This window comes from Scomber scombrus, chromosome 9, assembly GCF_963691925.1.
Source record: "Scomber scombrus chromosome 9, fScoSco1.1, whole genome shotgun sequence".
NCBI lineage: Eukaryota > Metazoa > Chordata > Actinopteri > Scombriformes > Scombridae > Scomber > Scomber scombrus.
This window is the reverse complement of record NC_084978.1, coordinates 25,428,702-25,455,219: the sequence shown is the minus strand read 5'-3', so window position 1 is coordinate 25,455,219 and position 26,518 is coordinate 25,428,702. Positions and strand designations below refer to the sequence as shown.

The following is a 26,518-nucleotide window of genomic DNA, read 5'->3' as shown; positions in this document are numbered from 1 at the left end:
TCCTCTGTAGCATTAAAACATTAGCACTGCTGGGTGTAATCAGAGTTCATCGAGAGTCTGTGTGGAAATCAGGGTGAAGGGAGAATAGAGAGAGTCCGCAGAATGTTTAAGCAGTAATGGTAATTTACTGATTGGTATTTACATTAAATAAAGAAGTATAACAACTGTTTATGATCTATACAAATATGTGTTCTGTACACTGATCGTCAATCCAAACACAACACATTTAAAATCCTACTTACCAATTTAATTTGTTGCTATTAGGGCTGCAGCTTACAATTATATTTATTATCAATCATCTAGAGTAATTATTTAGTCTGCAAAATATCAAAGTGACAGTTCAAAACTTAAGACATTACAGTTATAATTAAATAGAACAAGACAAGCAACAAAAATCCTCACAACTGAGAAGCTGGAACCAGTGAACATTTAGGGACTGTGTGAAAATTACTAGTAGGGGAGCAGAAGAAGGGGAAAGTGTGCCATTTCTTTTTGTGTGAGTTTGTTTTTGTTTTTTTTACAGTGAACAGTGGATGAATGTTTAAATTCAGGTACACTTTCACACTTACCGTTAACCACTAATGGCCCTGTGGAGTGATGTTTTTACAAATGGGTTCCTGCTTTGTTTGTATTGTATTGTGCGGTACAGCTGCCAAGAACATGACAATGAGCCTAGAAAGACGATGAAGAAGAATGCAAGCTTACAAAGGTGGACGTAAATGACGCAAGATTAAAAGGTTTTTTTCCCCCAAATTGTTGTGCAAAGAAGGAAATGCATTCAAACCCACACATTTGTTATACCTCAAGGATACAGACAATGCATTTAGTTTGATAAACACTCAATGAAAACATAACTTTCATTTGTCACCTTGAAATTGAATCATTGTTTTAGCTGTTTTGACACTACTGTAATGAATTGTACAAACTAAACTCTGCTACTTTATTTTGACATGCAAAGTGCAAACACACAAAGGGATCCAAAAGTTCAGCCCACCTCCCCACCCATATCATTGTTGTACAGTCCCTTAGCATCAAAAAATCATCAACATAGTTGTTGTTGATTGAATAATCATTTCCGTGCCGTGATCGTCAGAAAACATCCTTAATCAAAAACAGAGCTATTAAGTTTCTGCTTGTGTCAGCAACTGAACATAATATTGCTTTAAGGAGACAGTAGTGGTGTAATCGAAGTACAAGACACATATTTTCATACTAATCTGTTGGAAGCACATACTGCATAGGCCTGTTTAAAACCCAACAAAGTGACCAGAGCGTTCAAGGACAAACACACAGATGGCCACACGGGTATATTCTCCAAAGATGACTTAAAGGTGCAGCGTGTACATTTTAGTGGCATCTAGAGGAACAAACTTGGCAGAAATTGAGTATAATCTTTTCATAAGTATGTTTTAATTTGTGCTTAATCACTTAAAAAATAATTACTTTAGAATGAGCCCTTTATATCTACATAGGGAGTGGGACCTCTTCCATGTTGCTCCACCATGTTTGTACAGTAGCTTAAATTGGACAAACCAAACACTGGCTCTAGAGAGGGCCTTTTTTCCTTCTCCTCATTCCTTGGAAAGGGAGGGATAAGGTGTTCAACTGGTTGCAATTTTCAACCTCACCACTAGATGCCACTAAATCCTACACACTGCACTTTACGAATTCGCAGCTGTGAAGGCATGGACATCGGAAAGGGTGATAATGATGTGCATCCATTGGACTGTAATGTTTGAAAATGGCGTTCAAATCTAAAGTTATGTCAATTAGTTCATTTTTATTACCTGAGAAAAACTTTGACAGCCTGTTTCCCTGAGTGACTGATGAAAACTAGACACCCCATTACAACTCACGTAAGATGCTCCATTCCATCCCAACAAACGTGTGAAAATCTTTTTCTTCTTTCATCTGGTCATTATTCAGCGGCAACTTGTATAATTAATAAAGGGTAGTACATGTTCCATTATTAATGAAAACAGCATGAATCTTCACACCTTAGCTGTGAATCATCACACATCTTTCTTAATCCCCCCTTCTTATATTCTGAAAGAGGAATAGGTCACCGTCACTGATGTGCAATTGGACAGAGCTTAAAAGAATCTTCAGAGGGAATCAAAGTTTTCAAAAATATTACTTTGTGCAACGATCTCTAAAAAAGAAAATATCTGTCAAGCTGAATTACCTGGAAGCATGAACATATCAAAGCTTTTACATTTTGATTTGACTACAAATGATTGAACCCGCTGATGCATTTTATAAAGCAGTGTTATCATGAGTTTGATCACCGTATGAAAAGCAGTGAGAGGCATTCACGATGAATTCAGGGACATGGCGTGAGAACGGCCTCTAGAGCCTCTAGAGTTCGTGTTTGCTCTGACAATGACTCTGCTCAAAAGTGTTTGCACTCTGAAATGTGCCTGAGTGGTCTGTTTTCATTGTATCACACACACTTCAACATCTAGCTCTCCTGGTCTCTCTCTCGGTCTCTCCTGTTGTTACAGTCCCTCTCTCTCTCTTTAATCCTTTGTTTCACCGAGCCCCCAAAAGCCATTATGTTGGAGCACCGGCGAAGATAGAGACGCATCATTTAATACATGTGCTTAAAAATGCACACACCTTATCAGGAGAGCTGGACAGATACTAGATTTTAAAGGATGATTTGATTGCTGAAGGGTTTTTTTTTTTTAAATCTGAAAACATTATATCGTCAGAAAATAATATCCTAACAGAACATCAACATTTATTTTGCTTAGGCCTGTCACAATAATTACGTTATCAACTTATCGTACAATAACGTAATGATCAACATCATCATGTCTATACATGGACTTATCTTATGATACATGGACATGAACTTGATCATTTTTTTACCTCAGTATTGCCACACTTCACATTAGCAGCTAAGAGGCTGTTCATGTCACATTGGCTAAGCAAGTAGTGTCCTCCATTCCTCACTGTGTACGTCCTGAGTGGAGACTGCAGAAGAATTAAATAGTAGCCGTATGTGTTTTACAGAAGCATAGCACCCAATCTCCAATCCCACCCCAAGCCCCCTATGCTATTGTATTATCATTATATCAGTGGTATAAAATAATCTTGACAATAATATCGTTTATCGCGAATATTTTCTGAGACAATATATCCTCCAACAAAAGAAGTTATCGTGACAGGCCTAATTTTGCTATTGAAGAGTTGTCACCAAGATATGTACTCAGAAGGATAATATGCAGCTATAAAACTTTTTTTATTGCCTAAACCGTGACTTTAAAAGCAACTACAACAGTAAGCCTCACTGGAATTACTATTATTATTATTATTATTAATAATATTATAAGTGGCTAGTAGTAGTAGTGGCTAGAGTTCATTCAGAAACAAATCTGTATTCATGTCTAGTTTTTATTTTTATTTTATTGTACCGTGCACCATGTTTTAGTTGTGTGACGCAAATTAGAATCCACTATAAACACTGTGATACTTGCATCAGACAGTTTTTCATCCTGTCTATGTACATTGGTCCTGTTCAGTAAAATAAACCATATAGATACACAAATTATAAAACATGTCTCCACTTTCATGCATAAATTTATGCCATTGATTCATTCATCAGTGCTCTTTTGTTCCTGTCTGTACAATGTAAGCTACAGGAAAGTGTTTTCCAGCCACTATTTATGTCAACATGTTGACAACATGCCATCTTTAATGATAGAGTGAACTACAGAGACTGAGAGTAAACGCTGCTGCAGAAATAAGACAAATGATAAGAGTGAGGGGGGGGGCAGGGGCATGAGTCAGCTTTCACTGTCATTTACTGTCAGCATACACACGTTTGTTTCTAGTGTTTTTCACACTAAAAATCCCTCCAGTGTTACCGGCTGTGGCCAGCTGTTTGGAAATGTGATGATCAGGCGTTAACTGAGGGGATTAGTGGTTATGAGAAGTTGCTGTGCCTCAGCTTTAAACTAACAGAAAACTATCATTTCTTACCTTACTTCCTTCCAGTTGGCCAAAAATACGACTTGAAAATTACAGTAATGTAATGTTTGCATGTTGGTCATAACAATGTAATAAGGGTGATTAGAGGTCAGTGTCAGGTAGACTACATCATGATCAGCTTCTTTTTAACTCTCAAATATTGATATTGGTGTTGTCCTCATAAGTCCTGGAGGCACAATTACAGCTGTAGTTATTGGAATGATATAAATATAAATTTTAACAATTTCTTTGAGAACACAGATTTCACTCATTTTTTTCTTCATGTAAAACCTGCAAAGTATCTCGAGCACTCTGGCAGTTCTCTCTAAAGCGGGCAGCTTGGGGAAGGAACACTGAGTCACCTTATTCCTCCTTTCAACCAGTACCACAACTAAATGTGACTGTCAGTCCCTAACAAACAGGCCTCTGTTGGACCCTCCTCAGGGTCTGGAAGCAGTTTGGAAAGAGACCACAATCGGCCATCTCCCTCTTCTATAAGGATCAGGGAGTGAGGTCTGGGTGAGGCTGGGACCAACATCAGTTAAAATGAACACAAGTAAAACATAAAATTTGTGTTTAACCGTTAAAAATAAAAATAAAAATAAATATGTGTTTTAAAAAAAGAAAAGGAAATCATGTTAGTAATGGCAAGTTTAAAGTCATACCAATAATTACAAAAGGACACAATATAAACAATCCTCTCCACTCTGGAGCTCGCTGACAGTGCCCCGATCCTGCCTCACTGCCAGTGGCCAAAGCTGATGTGCTTTGACTGACTTGGTTATTATTATTATGATGTTATTATTAGCAGACATACATTTTCCTGTCCTGTGCTTTCCCTCAGTATGGCACTTCACCCCATTTTCACCCAACAACCCTGTAGACTTCATCCCAGACTTCACCCACATCATATCAACACAACACAGAACAAGTAGCATCACCTTTTTCTCTTGTTCCCTGACAAGATGTTTGTTTAATTGTCTGAATTGGCTGTTTTTCTCTTCCTCGAGGTGTTCTGTTAGTGTTTTGCCTTTTGTCTCGCAATAAAAGAAAGAAAAAAACCTGCAAAAAGTAATTAGAGTTGCCAAAAAAAAAAAGAGCAAGAAAATCACAAGGACTCAAAGTACAGACTTTTGCATGTTTTAGCTTCTCGACTACAAATCATGTTCTTGCCAAACATTTTCAAACGCACCCTGAACTGTTTGAGACATCTGAACATGTTTTTCTTGATGTTTCAATCAACCGCTGGTTTCCATTCATTTTGTTGCTGTATGAAAATCAGTTTCTGTCATTTTGTTACAATAACTTTGCATGATTTTAATGCAGACTTGATGTCTGACATGATGGATTTACACAACTCCAGCATGTTTTCATAGTCAGCTGATTGATTTTCATACTGTAAGGAAAGAAGTGGAAATCAATGGCTGCTCGGAATGAGAGAACATCTAAAACTCTAAAATGTACTTTCTTATAAAAACACAAGAAAAACAAAAACAACAGAAACCAACACTAAGGAAATATGTTGGTATGTAAATGAGAGCACTTCTTTACATACTGTGTGATTGCTATATGTCTGTGTGCCCCTGTTCTCTCCTCTGTGATGTGACTCGAAGCAGCGGAGTCCTCCCTCGTCCCTGCTCCGTCCTCGCTCTCGGTCTATTTATCTATCCATCAGTGTCAAACACATGGGCTTGTGTGATGTGCATGAAAACAAAGCCGAAAGGTAACAATGTGTTTGAAGCCTGTGTCTCATTATAATACCTGCTCTCATGTCAAACACACACACACAAAGACACAAAGCAGTGATTTCTGATATCCTCCGTCTTACAGCGCCATACTGAAACCTAAAAGCTGTATATTTTCACACTGCCGGCATCCTGGATCTCTCCTCCTCTTCTTCTTCTTCTTCTCCGTCTATCCAGGAATGCCTGCTGATATGTCTGTGATGTCTAATGCCGTCTGAATGAACACACAAACCTGAAAACACACACACACACACACAAAAAAAATGCGTCGTTGAACTGACACTTCAAACAAAGCTTTTGTCTGCTGCCTGACAGCTATTCCTCTCTCCTTCCCCCTCTCCTCCTCCTCTCATTATCCCCCTCACATCTCCCTGTCATTCCAAAACACTCGTTCTACCCCCTCACCCCCACGCTCTTTCTCTCTCTCTCTCTCTCTCTCTCTCACACACACACACACACAGCGAATGTATTCAAGGGTTTATTCCTAATTGAGCTGCCTAGTTAAATGCAGGTTAACTAAAACACAAAGATTGAAAATATGAAGGGCTTTTTTTCATAACACCACTCGAGCTAAAGGTGTAATAATCAGCAGCCATTCATTTCTAGAAGCAACAGATTAATAAGATTTATTTTAAAGCAAATTGTCATAATGACTTCATCACTGGCAGAGGTGTCGCTCATAAAAACGCAGGTTAGACTTTGAAGTAGAATATAAACAGAATCTCTTGTGAACAAAGCTCCGTCACACTTTCTGGAACAAAAACTCAAGCACTTTGAAGGGGTCCTGTTATAGAATTCAAACGCACCTTATTTAAACATGATTGGTTTGATTTAGAGGTAATGCTCAGTATTTCCTTACAATTTCAGGCTTAACTCTCCCATTGTCCTTGGGTCAATTTTGACCAGAGTTAACTCAAAAATGAGTTTTAATTTCACTAAAATGATGCCCATTGACCATAATAAAATGTTTTTAAAAAGTGTAAAACCAAAATGTCTAACACAGAATTGAGTGATAATTTACACCCTATGCTTTATAAACAGCCAAACCAAACCGGGTAAGTTTTGACCCGAGTTAACTCAAAAATGAGGTATAATTTAATTTAATTTAATTGAGGCCTATTGAGCATACTTTATGTGTAAACGCTGTGGTAAAAAGTTGGAAAGAAGTTTGCTAAAAAGGTCTAACACAAAATTGGGGGATAATTTATACATGATGCTTTATAAACAGTCAGACCAGACCGGGTCAATTATGACCCAGAGGGACGAAAGTTGAAATTGTGAGCATGAGCGTGGATGAAATAGTAAACTTTTTAGTGTATTTTTTTTTATCAGAATGAATTTCATTGACTTGCAAACTGCTTTGTTGAAGGATTGTAATGTTTAATCAGCCCCTGTTTAATCTTCTGTTGAAATGATGTTCATTAAGGATGATTCCAGTTATTACCGTTTACATCCTGTGCCAGTATTCAGGAAGTACTTCACTCTTAATGTAGTGAAGTGGAAAGTGAAGGCTAAACACTGTGTTATTTTCTTAACCTCAGAGTTGGTTTAAGTAGTTTAATACTGCAGTGTGTTTGATGGTCAGCCTTGTTTGTTGCTGCTCGCTGCTACTGTTCGCTCACCGCTACGCTGCTAACGTTATTAGCCTGCTAACGGCGTAGAAAGTTAACGGTAAACTTCACTTTCGTCTCACAGAGGTAATTCTTAAGTCTTTAAATCAAACATGCTTGTGACTGCTGCTGTTTTTGAAGATGAACTCCAAGATAGCTGAAGATAATTTTAGTGTGTCGCACTGTAGACCGTCTGGAGGCTGCACTTTCCGCATAGATGAGTTCCACTTTTTCTGCTCCTTGGTATCAATAACAGGAATCAAAAAGCTCTGAGGCATACAATTCAGAGGGATGGACAATTTGGAACTCTCTATTCCCATCCCTACCTGTAAATATTCTACTTTTTAAAAACTGACATCATGATTTAAGCAAGTGTTTAAGTTGCGTAACCAATCGTTTATCGTCATAACCGCCATCTTTCCCTGAGTTTATCGACACTGAGGTTGTCATGAGGACATATGAGCCAGAATTTTCAAAATGTTTGACATTGAAAGAAAAACAACAACAAAAAAGAAATGATCATGGAACATAATCCAGAAATTGACAGTCTTTCCTGTTGATAGGATTGCTATGTATTTGTTTACAAGGCTTCAAGTCTACAAAATACAATGTGGGCTGAAGGTTGAGCGACGCTGCCAAAACTCTTGCTATTTTCATGCCATCAGTCTCATATCAAACTGTCACAGATTTCATTGGTCTGATGCTCATTCCGGAAGAAACGGCACAACTCTGAAACAGAGGGATTTAAAAACTGCATCGGTTTCATTTCATTATGAAAAATGTCTGTTTGTTTTGAAGACAGGGTGCTGGTATGGAGCACGCTGGCTCGCTGTCACACCGTCATGGCTTACTGGGACACTTGAATAGAGCAGAGCCATCGTTAATGTTATTAGTAACACCTGTGCATTCCCCACCATGACAAGTTAAAATGTCTGCTGTGAAAAGAGCTTATCGGGACACTTTTCAGCTTTTAAACATGAAAGCCTCCATTTAGCATGTTCTCTAACGTGAATTTTGTGCACGCTGTCAGCCAATCGGCGTCCAGTATTGCGACGGTTACGCTTCAAATGAATTCAATAATTGCTCTCTTTTAGCCGCACACTGTGCTATTTACAAAACACCATTTTGGATATGAGGGAAATTATGAATGACGCATTTAATTCAGTTAAAACCAAAGCTTTACATCTGCCGAGGCAGAACATGATGTGTAAAACGCCACAGTTGCATGTAAAAGCTGATTGCAAATGACCGAAACATACAGAAAGCTTTAAAACTAAAAAAAAAAAAGGCTTCAAATGAGTTAAAATGTATTTCCGCGCCGTTGCCTCGAACCGTTCTGACAGTTATTCCCACGAGACGCAAATGCAGCATGAGTCCACAAAGTCAGGCTCCAGTTGATTTTCAATGAAGCAACTCCAGAAAACTCTCTTGATGACATACGCAGGCTGGAGCCCTTTTCTTCCCGCTGCCGACTGAACACGGAAACATGTTCAACTCAATCCGCTGACCGGCTGCAACATCTGGCTGCTGCTGCTGCGGCTCTGCTTTTCTTTTTACTGGCAGCGAATGTAGTTATATAATGTGAATAAATATAATAAATAAAACAAGATAATATGATTTCTATACAGTTTTATATACATATACATTCTCTTCACGCATCATTTATTTTTAATTTCTCGTATATCCTGTGTGTAATAACCTCTGTGATTATTCACTGATACCACACAGGTTCAGTGCCTTGCTAAAAGGTACTTCAGTTAGCAGTTACTGAAGGAGAGAAGAGAGTGTTACTGAAACTCTGCAGTGAAAGTGAATGAGAGGGTGATGAGTCTGTGTTAGAAACATTTACGAGTGTGTGTGTGTGTGTGTGTGTATGTGCGTTTAGTTATCAGGGGAGCACAGCATAGCTCTGCTGAGATTAAATTCCCAGAGCTTACTCTGGCTATCAGCATTACTTCAGGACACACACACTCACGCATGCCCGCATCCGCACGGAAACACACACACACACACACACACACACATTAACACACACAGAAGGAAATCAGAGTAGTAGGAAAGAAAGCTGCCATCGCTACATTTTCATTCACAGAAAATATCAGCATCGACAGTATGCCAACTGCTGATATCACCTCTGCTATTAATCCCCACCAATCCATCCATCTGTCCATCCCTCTGTCCATCATCTGCCTTTTTCTTGCCTCTTTTTCACCTCCTTTTCTTTCTTTCGTTCAAAAGAGAGTGTTTTACTGTCTATCACATTACTATATGGCAGCAGTGCAGAAAAACTAACACAGCTGCCATCTCTGTTTTTTCAACATGTGACATCATCACAAATCATGATGGAAATTGAAACCCAGTTAAAATTTGAATATTTATTGCAACTAATGATTGTTTTCTTTGTCAGTTAATCTTTGATTATTTTAATGATGAATCGATTTGTTGTTTCGTCTAAGAAATGTCAGAAAATAGAGAAATGTGTTGATCACATGATGTTTCCCAGAGATGCAACTTAAAATGTTTTTTTTGTCTCGACCAACAGTCCACAATCCAAAGATGTAAGACAAGATTTTGTTTATTGTCATAAAGGATGAAAGAAACCAGAAAATATTCACATTTAAGAAAATGAAACCAGAAAAATGTGGCATTATCTTTCTTAAAATATACTCAAAAGTTGACTTGAAATTTCCATTCTCACTTTTGTGTAAGGAAATAAAAACTATGATTTTATTACAGCTATGTGTCAGCCCTGTGTAGCCTACAAAACGTAGATACAGATTGTGTTTCTCTCTTTTTTCAACACGCACACATAGCGCTGCTGATGTACCATTTCACTTTAAAACAAGGAAGCTTGCAAACTAGCATCCACTCAGGCAGCTTAATGGTAATGATAGCACTGATTTGGTCATGTTATATCAACACCCGCTGAGTCATCAGTAGCTACTGCACAACTCAGTGTTGTGTTCGGCAACAGTGCTACCAACTAAAGTAGGTTAGCTGACTGTTGGAACTGAAGTGATATTCTTAAGTATTGTCATTTGCCTGCTCCTAATGATACTGCACTAATCAAATGACCAGTATTAGCACTGTTAGTAGGAACCAATCATTCCCACCATAATATATGGGGCACTACCACACTATAAGGAAAAACTAAACAAAACTTCATTAAATATATCCTAAAAATCAATGTATTCACATTTTTAAAAAACTGTCTGTTTGGAAGAATAAGATCACATCACACTTGTGTAAGTTGCATGCTGGACCACAATTGACTTCCATAGTAGTTGTGATGTCACAAATCCTGCTCGTAAGCCCGCCCCCTAAAATCAGATTTCCAGTGAGCTCAGAGAAACCTTTTCATCAGTTAAATGTAAAAACAGCTTCTAGTGTCAAACTCTGCACATGCATCATTCAACAAAGTGAAGCTCAAAAGTCCAAATGTAGAAGTTTGTGTAGAGGTGAATTTTAAGTTTCTTGTTTCGGCTGAGGACAATTTTAAACAAATAAATGCACAAGTCGAAACAAACACCTATGATATACATTTTGATTTCTTAGCAAAAATAAATGCTGATTCAACTCAGTTTCACTATGATAAAACATTGATGTTCTTCAGTTCTGCACATTTCAGAAGTTGGATTAAAGTGACTTTAGTCTGTTTCACAGCACACAGCAGTAAACCTTCTCACTGACCCAGCTGACAGCAACACTATTTTTCAAAAACCTGTAAAAAAAAAAATGTTTTTAAAGATTTAATTTCAGTGAAGTGAAAAAAGATCTATCGGCAGCAAGCAGGCTAACCTGTATGTGACAGGTAGCGCTGCACTCTGTTCCTGCCCCACACTGGGGAATACATCCTGGATGTGTTAATTTACCTCATCTGACCTGATTCCCTCTGCATGAATGTCTAGTGTGTGACAGACGGAGACAGAGACAGTGATCTGTGGCAGGGGACTGCGGCACTGTGTATGTGTGTGTGTGTATACTGTATATGTGTGTTTGTCGTCATGACAGCCCCGTCAGTTATCTTTCTGCACTGACAGACAATGCATGTGTCAACCGGCGGTTCCAGCCTGCACAGTGATCACATCTACATATACAGCTGTAACGTACACACACAAACACCTCACCTGTCAATCATCTCGCCTGAAATTCCCACTGCTCTCTCACCCTCCTCTCTCTTTCGCTCCTCCCTTCTTCTCATTCTACCTACCTCTCCCCATCCCTCCACTCCTCTTTCATCATTCTGATATTTTTCTTTCCTTTTTAAAAAAAATGTCTGTTGCCCTGAAAATGGGTCTTTTTTTTCCTGCTCCCATGGGTCTCTGTGAACAACCACCACCCCCACCCTCTCTCTCCCCTCTCATTGCCTCTCCGCTCTTTTTCCCTCCCACTCACATCTTGCTGATAGATTAAATGTTGAAGGCGAGGTCTAGTAGAGAAAAAGAGAAAGTCTCTTTTAATTGTGTTGATCGCTAATTAGCCGGCCTGTCTCATCTCTCTGCAGTGGATGTGGTAAAACAGGATGCCCTTTCCTGGGTCAGCAGGCCACAGCCTCATGCATAAGATGTACTCGCACATTCGCACACACTCCGCTTTGTACTTCTGAGATGCAAGTTTGGCTGCCAGCTTGTAGATTTCTCAGTGGAGGCACGGTAACGGTGCGGTAAAAGGGTTTCTTTTACTAAAAATATACAGTTATGTAAGGGAAATGTTCTGAAAACCTGGGGTTCACCACCCTCTCTATTCCCCACGGACCAGTCTCCTTTGCTTCCAATCATTCCGATGATTGTTTATTGTCAGCTGTCTCATATTTTAAATGATACAAGAAACAACCATGAATCACATCCACAAGCAATCATTTCTGGCTTTCAGGGCCTGGAAACCATAGTTTACAGCAGGAGTGTAGGAATGTTGAAAGATTAAAAGCACATTTTATTGGGAGTCATCCAATGACACCGTGACAGGACATAAATGCATCAGTCCTTTGCAGTGCGCTGTGGTTCAGTGGGCACAGCATGTAATAAACAGTGCCTGGATTAAGAGTTCAATTCCCACAGGGCCCACCTACGTTAAAAATGAATGCACTCATGAATGAAAGTACCCAGCTAATGGCATATGTTGCATCATATTAACCTTACTATAAATAGAACAACTTTGAATGGCTTGGCTTTTGGAGCTGCGGCCGATAATGTAATTGGAACAGACAATTTGTTTCCTCCGTTGGTTCAGATTGACCATAAATGTGTTCGTTCATTGTTATATTTCATTTTATTAACCACTAGTTGACATGTTTGCCTCTGTTGATGATGTCATCAGGAGACAGCATCTTTCCAGAGTCACGCAGCTTTATGTCCGCGTCCCCTGATGACTCCAGTGCAACTGATTCTCTTAACATGTGTTTTAGATATTAATATCTGCATTTTACAACGCTTTTTACAGTTCAACCACGATAAGACTGACATTATAGTCATAGGCTTCAAAGCTCAGTAGGAGAAACAGGTCACAAAATTAAATTCCTGTGGACTTAACTCCGAGCCAACAAGCAAAAAACCTTGGTGTGGTGTTTGACTCAGAGCTGAACTTTAAGGCTCATGTGGGGTTTTATCACAAAAAATGTGTTTTGTCATATAAAAATGTTGCTAAAGTGAGACCACTTCTTTCTCTGATTGACACAGACAGACTAATACATGCTTTTATATTGAGTAGGCTGGACTACTATAATGCTCGTCTTTCTGGTCAACCCAAAATAGCTATGGTGTGATGACTGGGACCAGTACAAGAGGACACATTATACCTGTTTTAAAGTGTTTACACAGGTTGCTTTTTAGTTTCCATATTGATATTAAAATTCTCTTACTTGCTTTTAATGCACTTTATGGTCTTGCATAAGCCTGCATGTCTCTATGAACCAGTGCGCCCCCCCAGGTCCTCTGGCATGAGTCTGTTCCAGGACTGAAACCTTCCTTGAAGCAGATTTTAGGTGGAAGTCTCGGCCTGAGGACTTGAGAGCAGCTGCAAGTGTTGAAATCTTTAAATACAAGCTTTAAACCTGCCTCTTTAAGCTGGCTATTGATTAGTAATGATTTATAGACATTTTTTACCTCATTTAATAATTCATTTTATTGTATTTATGTTGTAAATTTGTATTACTTTTTTATTTTTACGATCAAATATTTTTCAATCTCTTCAAGCAGTAGTTGTCTTTGTTTTTTAATCTATTTGGTCTACCATTTTAATCAAATGTTTATTTCCTTCCACTTTATTTTCATTATTGCAGTCATATGTTTTATTTCTCATGTGAATTCGTCTCAAGTTGTTTTACTGGTTACATTCTACATTTGCTCTCTTAATAATGGCTTATTAACTCATTGTTTAAAGCTGCACTAATCAGTATTTTTATATTAACAATGGATCATGTGACTCTGTGTGACTTGCAGTGATGAACCCAGAGATTATTATCACCTAACTGTGCAGTTCCTCTCAGCTCTGTGCAGCATTTCAGCATCTCCATTGTTCTGATTCAGTCTCACCACTTTCATCAGTCTTGTTTCTATATCCAGCAGACAGCTTTCTTTTTTTTCTTCTTTTTTTTGGTTCAAAAAAATACTGCCACTTCCTAAAGAGCAGCGAACAACAGACGGAGAAAGTTAATGACTAGCTGGTGAACATAGGGGAGCATTCGGCAGATGGAAGAAGCAGTACATAGTCAGTACACGCACTTACATCACGGTTTGTGTGTTCAGTAGAAAAGTTAATATTAGTGGAAGACAGCAAGCCTGTGTAGGAAGTCAGATTAATTGTGATGTAAATGAAAAATAAGAGTCAGGTATCTAAATATTATTAGTAACCTAAAACCATTCAGCTGCAGTAATCAGGTTGGATATTTTTGTCAGTACTAATTACTCTCTTGACTTCTTATTTTATAAAAAGCATCCTCTTCTTTCTTTCTTAAACCTGTTTTTCTCTTATTTTTTCCGTTTGTTGTTTCTGCCTTTGTAGTCCCTTGGAATTTAAGTAATTCTCAGACAGTGATTTGATACAATTTACTCTGTTATTTTCCTTTACCAGCGACCCGACTTCTCTAATCACACTGCAGGAAAAGAATTGTAGCTGATGCTCTTTGCGGATCCAAAAAATGACTTGTTAGTGAATCTCATTAAAGAGCAGTGGGTCTCTTTGGTAGCAGGGTACGTATTGGCTTCAGTGGGGGATGTTAACGAGTTTTTCTCTTTATGTCTTTTCAGTCATCTGGAGTCGGATCGCAGCGCCTTGAAGAGGAGAGAGTGGGAGAGGAGGAACCAGGAGGTCCAACAGGATGAAGACCTCTTCTCAACTGGATTCAACCTGTTTGGAGAACCTTATAAAGTAAGAGCAACGGAGTATCTATCCATCTCAAAGCATGGTCTTAATTTTAGTTATATAGATTAACAACAATTACGCAATTTATACATAGTTCAATACATTGGGAAATATGCTTATTTTCTTTCTTTCTGAGAGTAAAAGTCAATTTCACTGTTCTCCAGCTCTGTATGAAGAACAGAGCTGGAGCTAGGAGGTGATTAATCTACTGTAGAATAAAGAAAATTTAAGTTTGTTGATGAATAATTACATCATGTAACTCCACAAACTGTCATTTTTGTGTACAGGCTAAATAAATGATTTATAACATTTATTTTTATATAATAATTAGTCAGATTTGTAGGTGGCTACTTCTTCCATGCTAACGTTAAGTATTCGCCTCTTAGCAACACCGACATTACATGGTTTCAATCTCATCTATAACTCTCCGAAAATGGCTGTTTACACTTGACTTTAAAATGCGTTTTAATGATCCAAAAACAGGTGGACAGCTAAGATACATCATCATTCACACCTGTGTCTATCATGCCAAAGTGTCCAGCTGACCACTTGTGCTCATATTTCGTTACTGCCAACGTCACTGCCGCTAGAAGGTCTCCGTGCACGCTTGTCACCCAAGACACATTTTAAAACCAAGTATTAACAGAGTAAAAGAAACGAAATATGTTTATTTCCCCAAAACTCTCTTCTTTCACATTTTAAATCCAAGACTACCCATCTCAAAAACATCAAGCAAAAAGTAACGGATTCCATAAGGAAAGAAATGCTGTAAGCTAACGTCAGAGAACTGTCCATAGCACACACTGATCTTTACAACCTGGCTGGGCGGGTGATTCTTTACACCGTGTGCCGCTCCCTCTACTCAGGGTGTTCTCTCAGCACTGTTTAGGAGACAGTTTTATGTTTCCCTGTTAAGTTTTGATTGATTTCCGTGGGAGGAGAAGTGGATGCATCTGACACCAGAATTTCATTTGGGGAAATGGGGTGAATTTACAACATCTTAATCAGTGAGGATTGGCCACTCTCTTCTAAAAAAAAGCAGCCCCGCTTTGTGATTTAGACTCATATGAAACACTTTTGCCTTGATTCACTGCAATAAATTGAAAGGAATTGTTATTGCTAAACAACAATTATGCTAACGTATTTTTTCACCGTAATGCCCTTAAATGCCGGTTTCATGGAGAATAAAGCCAATGATGGCCTTTACAGTACATCATTATAGGCTATTCACTTCTTTTTCCCTCACATTCTCCGCCTGAAGCCGATGCTGTAATACCCTCAAACATAAGGTTTTATTCTGTTCTGTTCAAAGCTACTTGAGATGCCATGATTTTGATTTCTCTTTAGCAGATAGTGAAGTAGCCAAGCATTACAGTAAGTTCATGGCTGTTCTCCTGCCCCTGTGTAAACAATTGTTTTTGGATTGTTAACTCTCATTTGCCAGCGCCCGACGCTTGAACACTTGGTTATGCCGCCAAGTGTATCGACCTTGGGACAGACGGGCTTTGAATCTTGACAGAATGTGTTTAACCGCCGTTGCGTCTGAACACAGAGGACACGAGGGCTTCTCACTGAGACGCTGGTCAAGGGTTCAGGGGGCGAAGGCAGCACACGAGAGGTTGTTACCGATAATTAATCTAATCCTGAATGCCTCCATACTCCAACTAATTGTTTTCAACTAATTAATGGTGCTGAGGTGAGGTCAGGATGTGTGTGCATGTGTGTGTGTGTGTAGACCAGGCTGCGTGATGGATGATATCTCAGAAGCTTCTATTGCTACTTTGAAGAAACTGTGTCAAGTGCCTTAAAAATGTAAAGTAATTGGATCAAAAATAAGAATATGGTTTGCTTGGATCTGACCTACTTTTTGCATTTTTTTTTTTACAAGTACTGGAATAGCAAACATACTAATATAAATGCTTGCTGGGGATACATACAACTCAGGTAAGTGTTTATTGGGTATTGAAAATGTGCAATAGCTTTTCCTTTGTTTGGGATATATAAATATGTTCATGATTTCCACTCAATATTTTAACATGTTTTTTTTCCTTCATAAAACATAACATTCTTGCTCTTCAGTGCATCACCTGTAAGATAAATAACAATCTTTACCTAAATAAATTATAGTCTCAGGTATCTGATCAAAGATGAAATAAAGAGAGAATGTGATGAAATATTCAATGGAAACTTTTCAATACTTGATGCTTTGAAAATACTTTGATCGGTACTCTAAAAGTACTGAGCTGTACTACTCAGCTCCACCTCAGTTAATACCATAAAATCATTTTCATGATTTCTCCTTATAAAGTCTTGCACATTTACACATTCAGCATAAACAAAGCAACATTATAAATCATGTAAAGTCATGTGTTTTGACTACCCAGTGAAAAAAGTGTAATATTCCAATATTCACTCATCTTTTAGATACATTTGTGGCCTTCACCAACTGCTGAATGAAATACGGTATCTGGCTACTTTTTTTAATCAAGAACTGTTTCCTGCTGCGCCTGGAAACAATGCTGATGAGCTCCATGAAGCTGAATCAGAGCGGTAAAGTTTCAAATCACAAAACCAAAACACAATACCCAAAAGATGCTAAAACACTCAAAACACACTTCGACGAACTGCAGAAATGGGTGGTGAATTTTCATTGGCTTCATTACTATGAGTAACATCTTTTACATTACATACTTGTATATTTGCTGCATTGTTTTGATAAGAGTAGCTACAATAAGTATACAAATTTATACTGACATAATCCAAGATCACAAACAATTAACACACAACAGTTAACTTCCGGAGCTTTCAAAAATGATGAAATAAAAGAAAAATCAAGTAAGAGAGTGGGTCTAAATCTGAGTTTATGTATCAGACCATTTCCTCGTTTTATATGCTTTCATGTATATCTGGCAGCACCTGACTGAATGCTACTGCTGTACAGAAGACTTCTTATTAATAACAGTGATTGACCTAACAGAGAAAACATAATTGAAGGTTGCTATAATTCAGATAAAACTCGGAGTGACGATGCATCTTGTAAGTGACAGGCTCGAAGGAGTGACTGCATCATTCAGGGTATAACATGTTTACTTGTTTCATATTCCAGCTCCTTCCCACTAATCTTTTTCCCTCCATACACTCCTCCAGTTTATCTCTCGCTGCTGCTGAACTTGAAAAACGGCTCTGGCACACCTTGCTGCTTTTTTCTGCTGATTTATTTGCCACGCTGAAAATTTCAGTTGTTTTTCCGAGGGAGTTGCTTTTACTTCACACAAGTCGGTGGATTTACAAAGGCCACCGCAGCCTCGCTGCACTTTCTGTGTGTTTAAGTGCTGACTGAATTTACCGAACTGCTCCTTTAGAGATCTATATCAGCCCCTTTTTTCATTATCACATAGGATTTATTGAACTTTCATCGTTCCCGGTCTCTCTCTTCTTTGCCACTTTTTCATTTATTTCACCATCACTCTCTGTCATCCTATCTCTCTTTACCTGTGTATCCATCATGTGTCCGTCACTCTGTCTCTGTCTTTTTTCTCTCTCCCTTTATCCACTGTTCATTCTCTCTGTCAGCTATTAGCTAATCCCTCTTCTAATCCTGTTAAAGAGCGTTATGCTGTTAGCGGCTACTTGGGATGATCTATACACACATACACACTAACACACACACACACACAGGTATTCATCCTCTTCTTCTCTGTTTTCCATTTTGCCTCTCTGTAAATGTGTTTTCTGTTCCTGTTCAGCCACCAGATCTTTTATTCATGAGCTGGAGATGGAGAAGAGATGGGCTAATTTATTCACAGCTAACTTTGGCTCGCTACGGTGTGTAGTGTTTGTGTGTGTGCTTGTGTACACACAGAAATTACATCTGTTAAGATTATTTGAATGCAATTCTCACCTTTCTTATATGATTCTTTTGTAAATAAGGCTGGATTCTTTGCCCTGCGTGTTTCACTTGTGGTATTTTCATGGTTTTCCTGCTTTATTAGAGTGTTGAAGGATGAAGGAATGAAGGATACAGTGAAGAGAAGAGAGAGAGACGTGACGCAAGAGATGAATGCTGCTTCCAGTCGCATAGATTTAAGTTGAGGTGTTTTGGGGACTGTATAACCACATGGATCCGTCATCTTAAACCCAGGACAAGTATAACCCAGGGTTCATCTATGATTTATAATAATTGCAGGGATTTACAGTGTGTGTTCTTCTTCCTGTGCATTCCTGTCCCCAAACGATAACGTTAAAAAAAATCCAGCAGAGATTACGTACCATACTGTATCCCATTGAAGATGACGACAGTGATCCCCTCTGAATATATGTCTCAGTAATCTGAGATCTTTTCACGTTTACTTTCTTCCTCTTCCACGCAGAATGCATCTGAAAATCCTGCAATCAGCTCTGATGGCATTTGTGGTGCAAATTTAGCAGGTTCATCTGCTTACTGACTTTTAAATTCTGTTTTTTCACTGTACTTTTATTTGGTCATTGATTTGGTCTGTAAATTTGAGTGAAACACAACCTTCTTGCACTTATCTTGCACAAAATACACTGAACATGACACATAAAACATTTCCTGTAACTTTTATGAGGTCTGCAAGGAAGGCTCTAATCCTGAGATTAAATGAATAGTCAATAAATCAATTGATTGGCAACTCTGTTGATAGTTGAATTTTTTTTTTTTTTTTCAAGAAGTGGCTTCAAATGAAAGGTTTTAGGCTCTTGGTTGGACAAAATTAGCAATTTGAGGACTTTATCATGACCTCTGAACAATTACATTTTGGGGGGGATTTCATGGAGTCAATCAATCACTTAATCAAGAAAATAATTGGCAGACTAATGAAATAAATGTTGGTTTCTTATTAGATTACCAGTGTTTTAATGCTCCTGATGACTGTGTGACTTTTACCAGAAGCCAAACCATCCATTTCATTTTTACCTGCTTCATAAACCGCTGTCAAAGCAATCTGATTATGAAAATGAGTATCGCAATATAGCAATTATCATCAAATGATGCTTGCATTGCCCTCTATTAAAGCAAAGACAAGGTTGGTGTTATACTCATTTGTAGGGCTGTAAAGTGTCTAACACACACACACACACACACACATAGAATTCCCTCCTCAGCAATAACATCTCTCCATAGATCGTTGCCTGTGTTTACAGTATTATTTGGTTATTGACTGAAGCCGTTTGCGTTGGAAAAACAAATCCACACTAACAAATGCACAAACTACATTCATGATTCAAGTCAATAAGAATATAAAGATGAAAATCAAGTTTTTTAAATGTTTCTTTTTTTTCTTTGTAAGTGGTGTGAAATATGCCTGATATTTCCTTGCTGCTAACTAAAAAAATGAATGTGCAGTAGGTTTAGAATTGATACTCACAAACTCTCAAAGATCTGCATCATTATTACATGTAACTTGATACTCTTAATATGAGTTAACTGCTAAAACTCCCTGAACATAAATTCATTATTCATGATTTCATTAACCTTTCTAACTGTAGGCAGCTTCACCCTGTCTCGAAAAATCTGATTGAGGGTTTTTATTCACTCCCTTTTATGCATTTCAACCTTTCAACCTTCTTTATTTCACTTGCACCACGTCAGCACAGCAGCGATTAGCAGAGTTCGGCTTGTGTAGCGCCTCATCTGTGAAACATTCCCTCTGGTATGGCTGAGAAAATCTATTGACCAAACCACAAAACGGATGTCTAATATAAGGACAGAACCACATTTCCCACATCTTTCTCTGTTTTCAGTCTTCATCATTTGTCTGTAATTCGTGATAAAATGTCAGGATTAAATTATAGGCTGTAGATTTTACATAATTCAGACTTTTGCTCATGATTAATATATGCTACAGAAGGTTGAAAAGAAATGTCAGACAGTAGGATAAAAATCTACTGGTCTTCAAGTTTTCCTCCTCTTCTGTGACTTTTTACAAGAATCAGAAGCCTAATATAGAATTGCTGATTGCCCTTGTCCTTTCAAAAAATGCCAGATGATCAAATCATAGTTTCATCATTAAAGAAACTGTCAATGGATGACACAAAAGGTACTCTTGAGCTATTCTGAGGAACATCTCAGCATTACCACGTAGCAGCTGAAGGTGCCATCCCGTCATATATCAGTATAACCCGCACTGTCCTCCAAGCACTGATTGCTTGAGAATCTGGGGTCAGGCTAATAATGATTCCTGCCCCATTAATTTTACTGCTTCAGCCTGGACTGGACCCTCTTAAGGGTGGCATGTGTTTAATTAATCATCTCATCCTGATGTCTGGTCAGTGGTCACCCAATTCATCTCTCACTGTTCCTCTCCCGATGAGTAAAGAGGGCTTTTCATCAAGTCTGGAGAAATGGAAAACTGGAAGACTTAATTAATACTCCTTTTCTCCCTCCCTCTTGTCTTTTTCTTCTTTCTTTTATCCTTTCAGACTAATAAAGGTGATGCATTGGCCAATCGCGTCCAGAACACACTGGGCTCCTACGAAGAGATGAAAGACCTGTTAACCAGCCATTCAAACCAGAGCCACTTAGTAGGAATCCCCAAAAGCAGCAGTGCCAACAACAACCTGCAGACCCCAACCACTTCAGCTACAGAGAGATCGGCCATGGAGTCCCAGCTTTTCAACGAAACCCTTAGAGGAGGAACGGGAGGTGGAGGAGGAGGAGTAGCGGAGGGAGGTGGGGAGAAGAGGATGGGAAGTGCGCCTTCCTCGTCTTCAACTTCCATGCAACCTCCCGCTTCAACAGCATCCTCATCAAGCTCCCAATCAATCCCACATCAGAATTCCAAAAAGTCCCGGAGCTCCATGGATTGGTCAAGGGGAGGCCATGGACAGAGTACCCAAGGAACAGGCCTTGTTCTGGGGTTAGGACAAGGGCAGGGGCAGGCCACAGGAACTACAAGTGGAAGAGGGAAACTGTCTTTATTAGAGGAACAGCAAATGCAAAGGCATGACGAGTTGTTTAGTTCCCTGAAAGATGAATTAGGTCTAAAAGGAGACTCAAGCCCTTCTTTTTCCTCTTCCTCTTCTACTTCTTCCTCTTCTTCTGGGAGGAGGCATTCTTCCCATCCCTCCAAAACCGTTCCTGTCCCAGGTGAGTCCTTCATGAAAAGGCCTTAAAGGAATAGTTTGACATTATGGGAAATGCACGTATTTGCTTTTTTTTCTAGGAGTCAGATGAGAAGATCGATACCAGACTAATGTTTGTACACTAAATATGAAGCTAGAGCCTCCAGATGAATAGCTTAGTTTAGCATAAAGACAGAAAAACAAAGGGAAACAGCGACCTAAGGCAAAGCAAGAAAGTGAATACAAGCTAAATCAAATTGTTCCTTTAAAAAATAGTAGGGAACATTTCAGAATATGGTTAAAGTCATTCACAAAACAAAAAAGAAAACCTTGCATATGAACACATTTTGATATTCATAAACAATCACTTTCTTTATTTCTCCTGGAGCCCCATGTGCTGATGAATAATTTCAGTGAAAAAGAGAGTGTATCACCTTTTGCTTGGGATTTATGAATATTAACATCTGCATCCGATGGTAACCTTGTTTTTCGGATGATTTCTAAACCACCAGGCAACACATAATTTGCTTTGATTGTGATTGGCTCCATCCATCTGGGAGAGTGAATTTTTGGCATTCAACCTTCATTAGATTTTGACAGAACAGAGCAGAGAAATATTCTACAAAAACAGGTGTTGCTTTGGGAATTTTAATTTTTTTCTGTAGAGGGACCACTTACATTGCCATTTTTGTTTCTCCTTCTCATTCACAGATGGTGGCAATTTTAGATCTTCTACCATAGACGGTGGCCATTTTAAGTCTTCCACTAACACAGAAAATGGTGGACATTTTAAATCCTCCCCATTTGAAAATGAAAGTTCTTACCTCTCGACATCCTCCTCGCCGCTGGCTTCCACGTCGGTCTTGACAACACCTACTCCTGGTCTAACCACTCCCACTTCAGGACTGACCACGCCCACATTCCCACCTGGTAGCCTATCAGGGAAGCCAGTCGCAGTGCAGCAGAAGCCCACGGCGTATGTTCGACCAATGGATGGCCAGGACCAGGCGCCCAGTGACTCTCCACAGCTAAAACCCCTGCTGGTGGCCACAGAGGGATTCAACAATAGTCAGACTTATGGAGGAAACTCGGGGAACGTGAAGAATAAACTGCCAAAACTCAGTCTAAGCCACACAGGAGAGGTAAGAGAACTATCATTATGACTCCTTATTCATAGGAAATTGAATGATTGAATGGTATGAATGGTGCAGTGATTTTTCGCAAATCAACATTTACACTAACTCGTAGGCAGTAAAGATAACTATAGTAACAGATAACATATTTTTTTTACAACCTGGTCCCAAATAATGTTTGAGTCCTACATTTTGCAAATTAATACTTAATACTCATTTTCATGTATTTCGTATAATACTTATTAAAATGATTGCCCAACTGTTTATCATTGTTTCACAATTCACAAATGAGCTCCAGGCAAAATATTATTTAAAATTCAATTGCCTAGGGAAACAGTTATTTTAGAAATCCTTTGCCATTAGTAACTATGTGTAGGTTACTAACTAGACAGAGACCCACGCTTTTGTATGGTATGCATTTTTAATTTTAAAGTATTTGGGATTAGTAAGACCTCATAAGTACAAAAACAAAGTATTGTCTTTGAACAGGAAGTAGTTTGTTTTTTTAAGTCCTCATATGGGGGTACAATGGGTTTATTTTACTGTATAACACAATTAATTCATTATTGTATAAAACTATTTATTTCTTTACATTGACACCTTCCCTTTACACCAAGGACAATAAAGTCCCAACGTCTTCAAACGAGTACTTCCTGATTAGCAGTGTCATAGCTTGGTGCTTTTGCTAAAATTAGTCAAATGTATATAACATATCAAACTACAAATGTTATTAAGCATAAATAAGTTTCTAACATAACATTTGATAAGGTTTTGTACCTGCTTGATTTTCATCTGGGGCTGTTGATTGACTTGGCCAAGATGCCTGCCATCTCGTTTTTACATTGATTAATGTAATGTGATTTTGCTGCCACTAGGTGGCACAAAAAGGTGTGCACGAATGAGTTCAATAGGGCAAAGTTCAGCATAATGAAATGTAAGGTCCAGCAAACCTAAAATGTAATGTCACCATATGAGGATGCAGGGTTGCAAGAGGATAAAATTAATCGTTATTTAGATAAAATTACATTTAAGTAGTTGCATTGAATCACACTTAATTTAAGGTTGAACTGAAATTAAATCTGTAAATAACTTTCCTGTGCTCTCCTTTGAGACAAAAATCAGAAACCATAAGGAAGTAATTATTTTAATACATCTAATCCAATCCTGAATAACGTGATAATGTGGGGTTCTATCATACGCAGAACATACGGTCACACTGAGCCTGATTGCATCCTGCTACATGACACAAGACCTACAGACTCTTGACAGCAACCCACACTAGCTTTATTGCTTCTTATCTAACTTTAAAACATAAACACATCATGTCCTGGACCGAAGCTTGTTGAACGAGCCACCAAACAACATTCACCAGGGAAAAGTATTCCGCTAATATCAGTTAGCAGGCTAGATAGCTAATTAGGTGCTCAGCTGCAGCACATTAAGCACATTAATGAAAAAAAGCATACTTGAAAATGGCACTTTGGACCTGTTAGATGCTGGTGTGGTGATTTCTTTTCCATATCACTGCTAACAACCGCTGTATGACCAGGACTTGTAAGCTGCATTATAAGTTTGACCAAGTTTTTTACTCTCTCTTGTTTTCACTCAGTCAGCCAGCTGCTGTCAATCAAACACAGACACCGACACGCCCCTCTAACCGCTGACACAGAAAAGGAGCATTTCTGATATTTCCCCAAATAACTTTTTTCTTCCTATTAGAGTAATTTAAAAAAAACTTTTAACAAACTTCTCACTGCAAAAAGATATTGAGGTTGAAATAGACCTTAAAACATAAAGGCACCTACCATTATTCTAAAGGTATAAATCATATCTTAAAATGGAATTAAAAATATATCCATGAGCGTGTGGTAGTGAGTAATGACACATATTGTCAGTGTGCTTCTGATTTTGGGGATTTGGGTACATGTTTTCATCTTTGAATAATAACTTTAACTCTCTCTTGTTCAAACTGTGTACTCTGCATTACTTTGAGTAATATCATGGTGAATACTGACACATTTGAGTAATTGTAATGTCAAATAAATCTGACACAAGTCTCTCACTCACTCCCACTTAACTCTCCAACCTGCTCACTCTCACTCAAACTCACTTTCTTTTTCAAATAAGCAAGAAACACCAGGCTTGATGATGATGATGATGTGTGTGTATGTGTATGTGTGTGTGTGTGTGTGTATATATGAGTCTAGTTGACAGGCGAGTAGTCATCCATATCGAGCAAGCCAGCTGTTCCCTTGCTTTGATAGAGCGTGTGTGTGTGTGTGTGTGTGTGTGTGTGTGTGTGTGTGTGTGTGTGTGTGGGTGACACAGTCCAAATGAGCCCGAGATGGAGCTTTGAGCATATGGCACCGAGAAGGAGAAAAGCAAGGGAGACGGGGGGGAAGGAGGGAATTAAAATATATTTTACTTTCAACACTTTCTTGTGGAGGGTAAGAAAGAGCGCAAGTACATTCATGGCCATGAGTGGTTTCTTTCACTTTGTTTCACCCACACATCCATGGATACTCACGTTATCGCCCGCTCACCATTTAGTTTTCACTCTTCTCAAATGTATTCCAGTGAGAGTTTACTGAAAGGAAAATGTAAACTCAACACAGACTGAGTGGGAGGAAGAGAGGGATATAAGAGGAAAAGGGTTGGGGGGGGGGGGGGACTGATGATGAAGTGGGGAGATGGAGGAGACCGGGCAGGGAGAGGAAGGAGGGAAAGAGGAAGACAAAGACTGACTGATTACAGCACCTTATCATCGCTGTATTTGTTCTGGTTAGATGAGTTATTGGATGTGTTCTGCAGCTTAAACAGCAAGTAGCAGCAAATCAGAGGATTGAACCAGACAGTAAATGAGAGACTTTGTGAATCCTGCTGCTCATTTTATTCAGCCAAAACAAGGGTAAAATGGTCACCTTTTACCCTTTGATTAGTGGCTCTGTGAACTGAAAGTTAAGCTACATAGCAGCGGTGGTAATCCTAATGTGTCACATGAATGCAAAACCAATAAAAGAATCCCTAAGTGTGACTTTGTGTGTGTGTGCAATAAGCCTTTAAACTGCTGTGGAAGCCTCCTGTTAGCACGATAGAATTATTGATTAGAGCCCTCTATTCCCGTGTGTGTGTGTGTGTGTGTGTGTGTGTGTGTGTGTGTGTGTGTGTGTGTGTGTGTGTTAGTGTGTGACTGATAACACTATTGATCTGTTCCTCACAGTTACAGTATAAATCTACTTGTGGACACATACGCACACACACACACACACACTCAAACATCTAGTTACTGTAGAAAAAAAAAAGAAAAAGAAAAAAAGAACAAAAACAAACGAAAGCAAAAAGAAGCAGAAAGAAAAATTACATATAAAAAACCCACCTAACAGTTATCAAATCAGATTCTGTTGTAAATATTTCTACCTCCTGTTCAATGCATTGAAGTATTCAGCATTTTTCTTCTTCCTGCCCACATCAGACCATTGAGAAAATCACCAAAGAAGAAGAAAAATCTTAAATATGAACTTTGGAAAATTCAGAAAACTATGGTCATAGTGCAGACATGTCCAAACTATTCCATAAAGGGCCGAGTCCCTGCAGGTTTTTGTTCCAACCAATC

The 26,518-nt window shown here is 38.7% G+C and overlaps 1 protein-coding gene across 1 annotated transcript in view; it reads left to right on the top strand.

The window, feature by feature from the left end:
- The window catches only part of aff2 (AF4/FMR2 family, member 2), a 155,979-nt gene that overhangs the window by 32,907 nt on the left and 96,554 nt on the right, over positions 1-26,518 (top strand). The window contains exons 2-4 of the mRNA XM_062425359.1: positions 14,575-14,695; positions 21,131-21,797; positions 22,484-22,914. Coding sequence (XP_062281343.1) covers positions 14,575-14,695; positions 21,131-21,797; positions 22,484-22,914 — 1,219 coding nt within the window. The remainder of the gene's footprint in view (positions 1-14,574; positions 14,696-21,130; positions 21,798-22,483; positions 22,915-26,518) is intronic.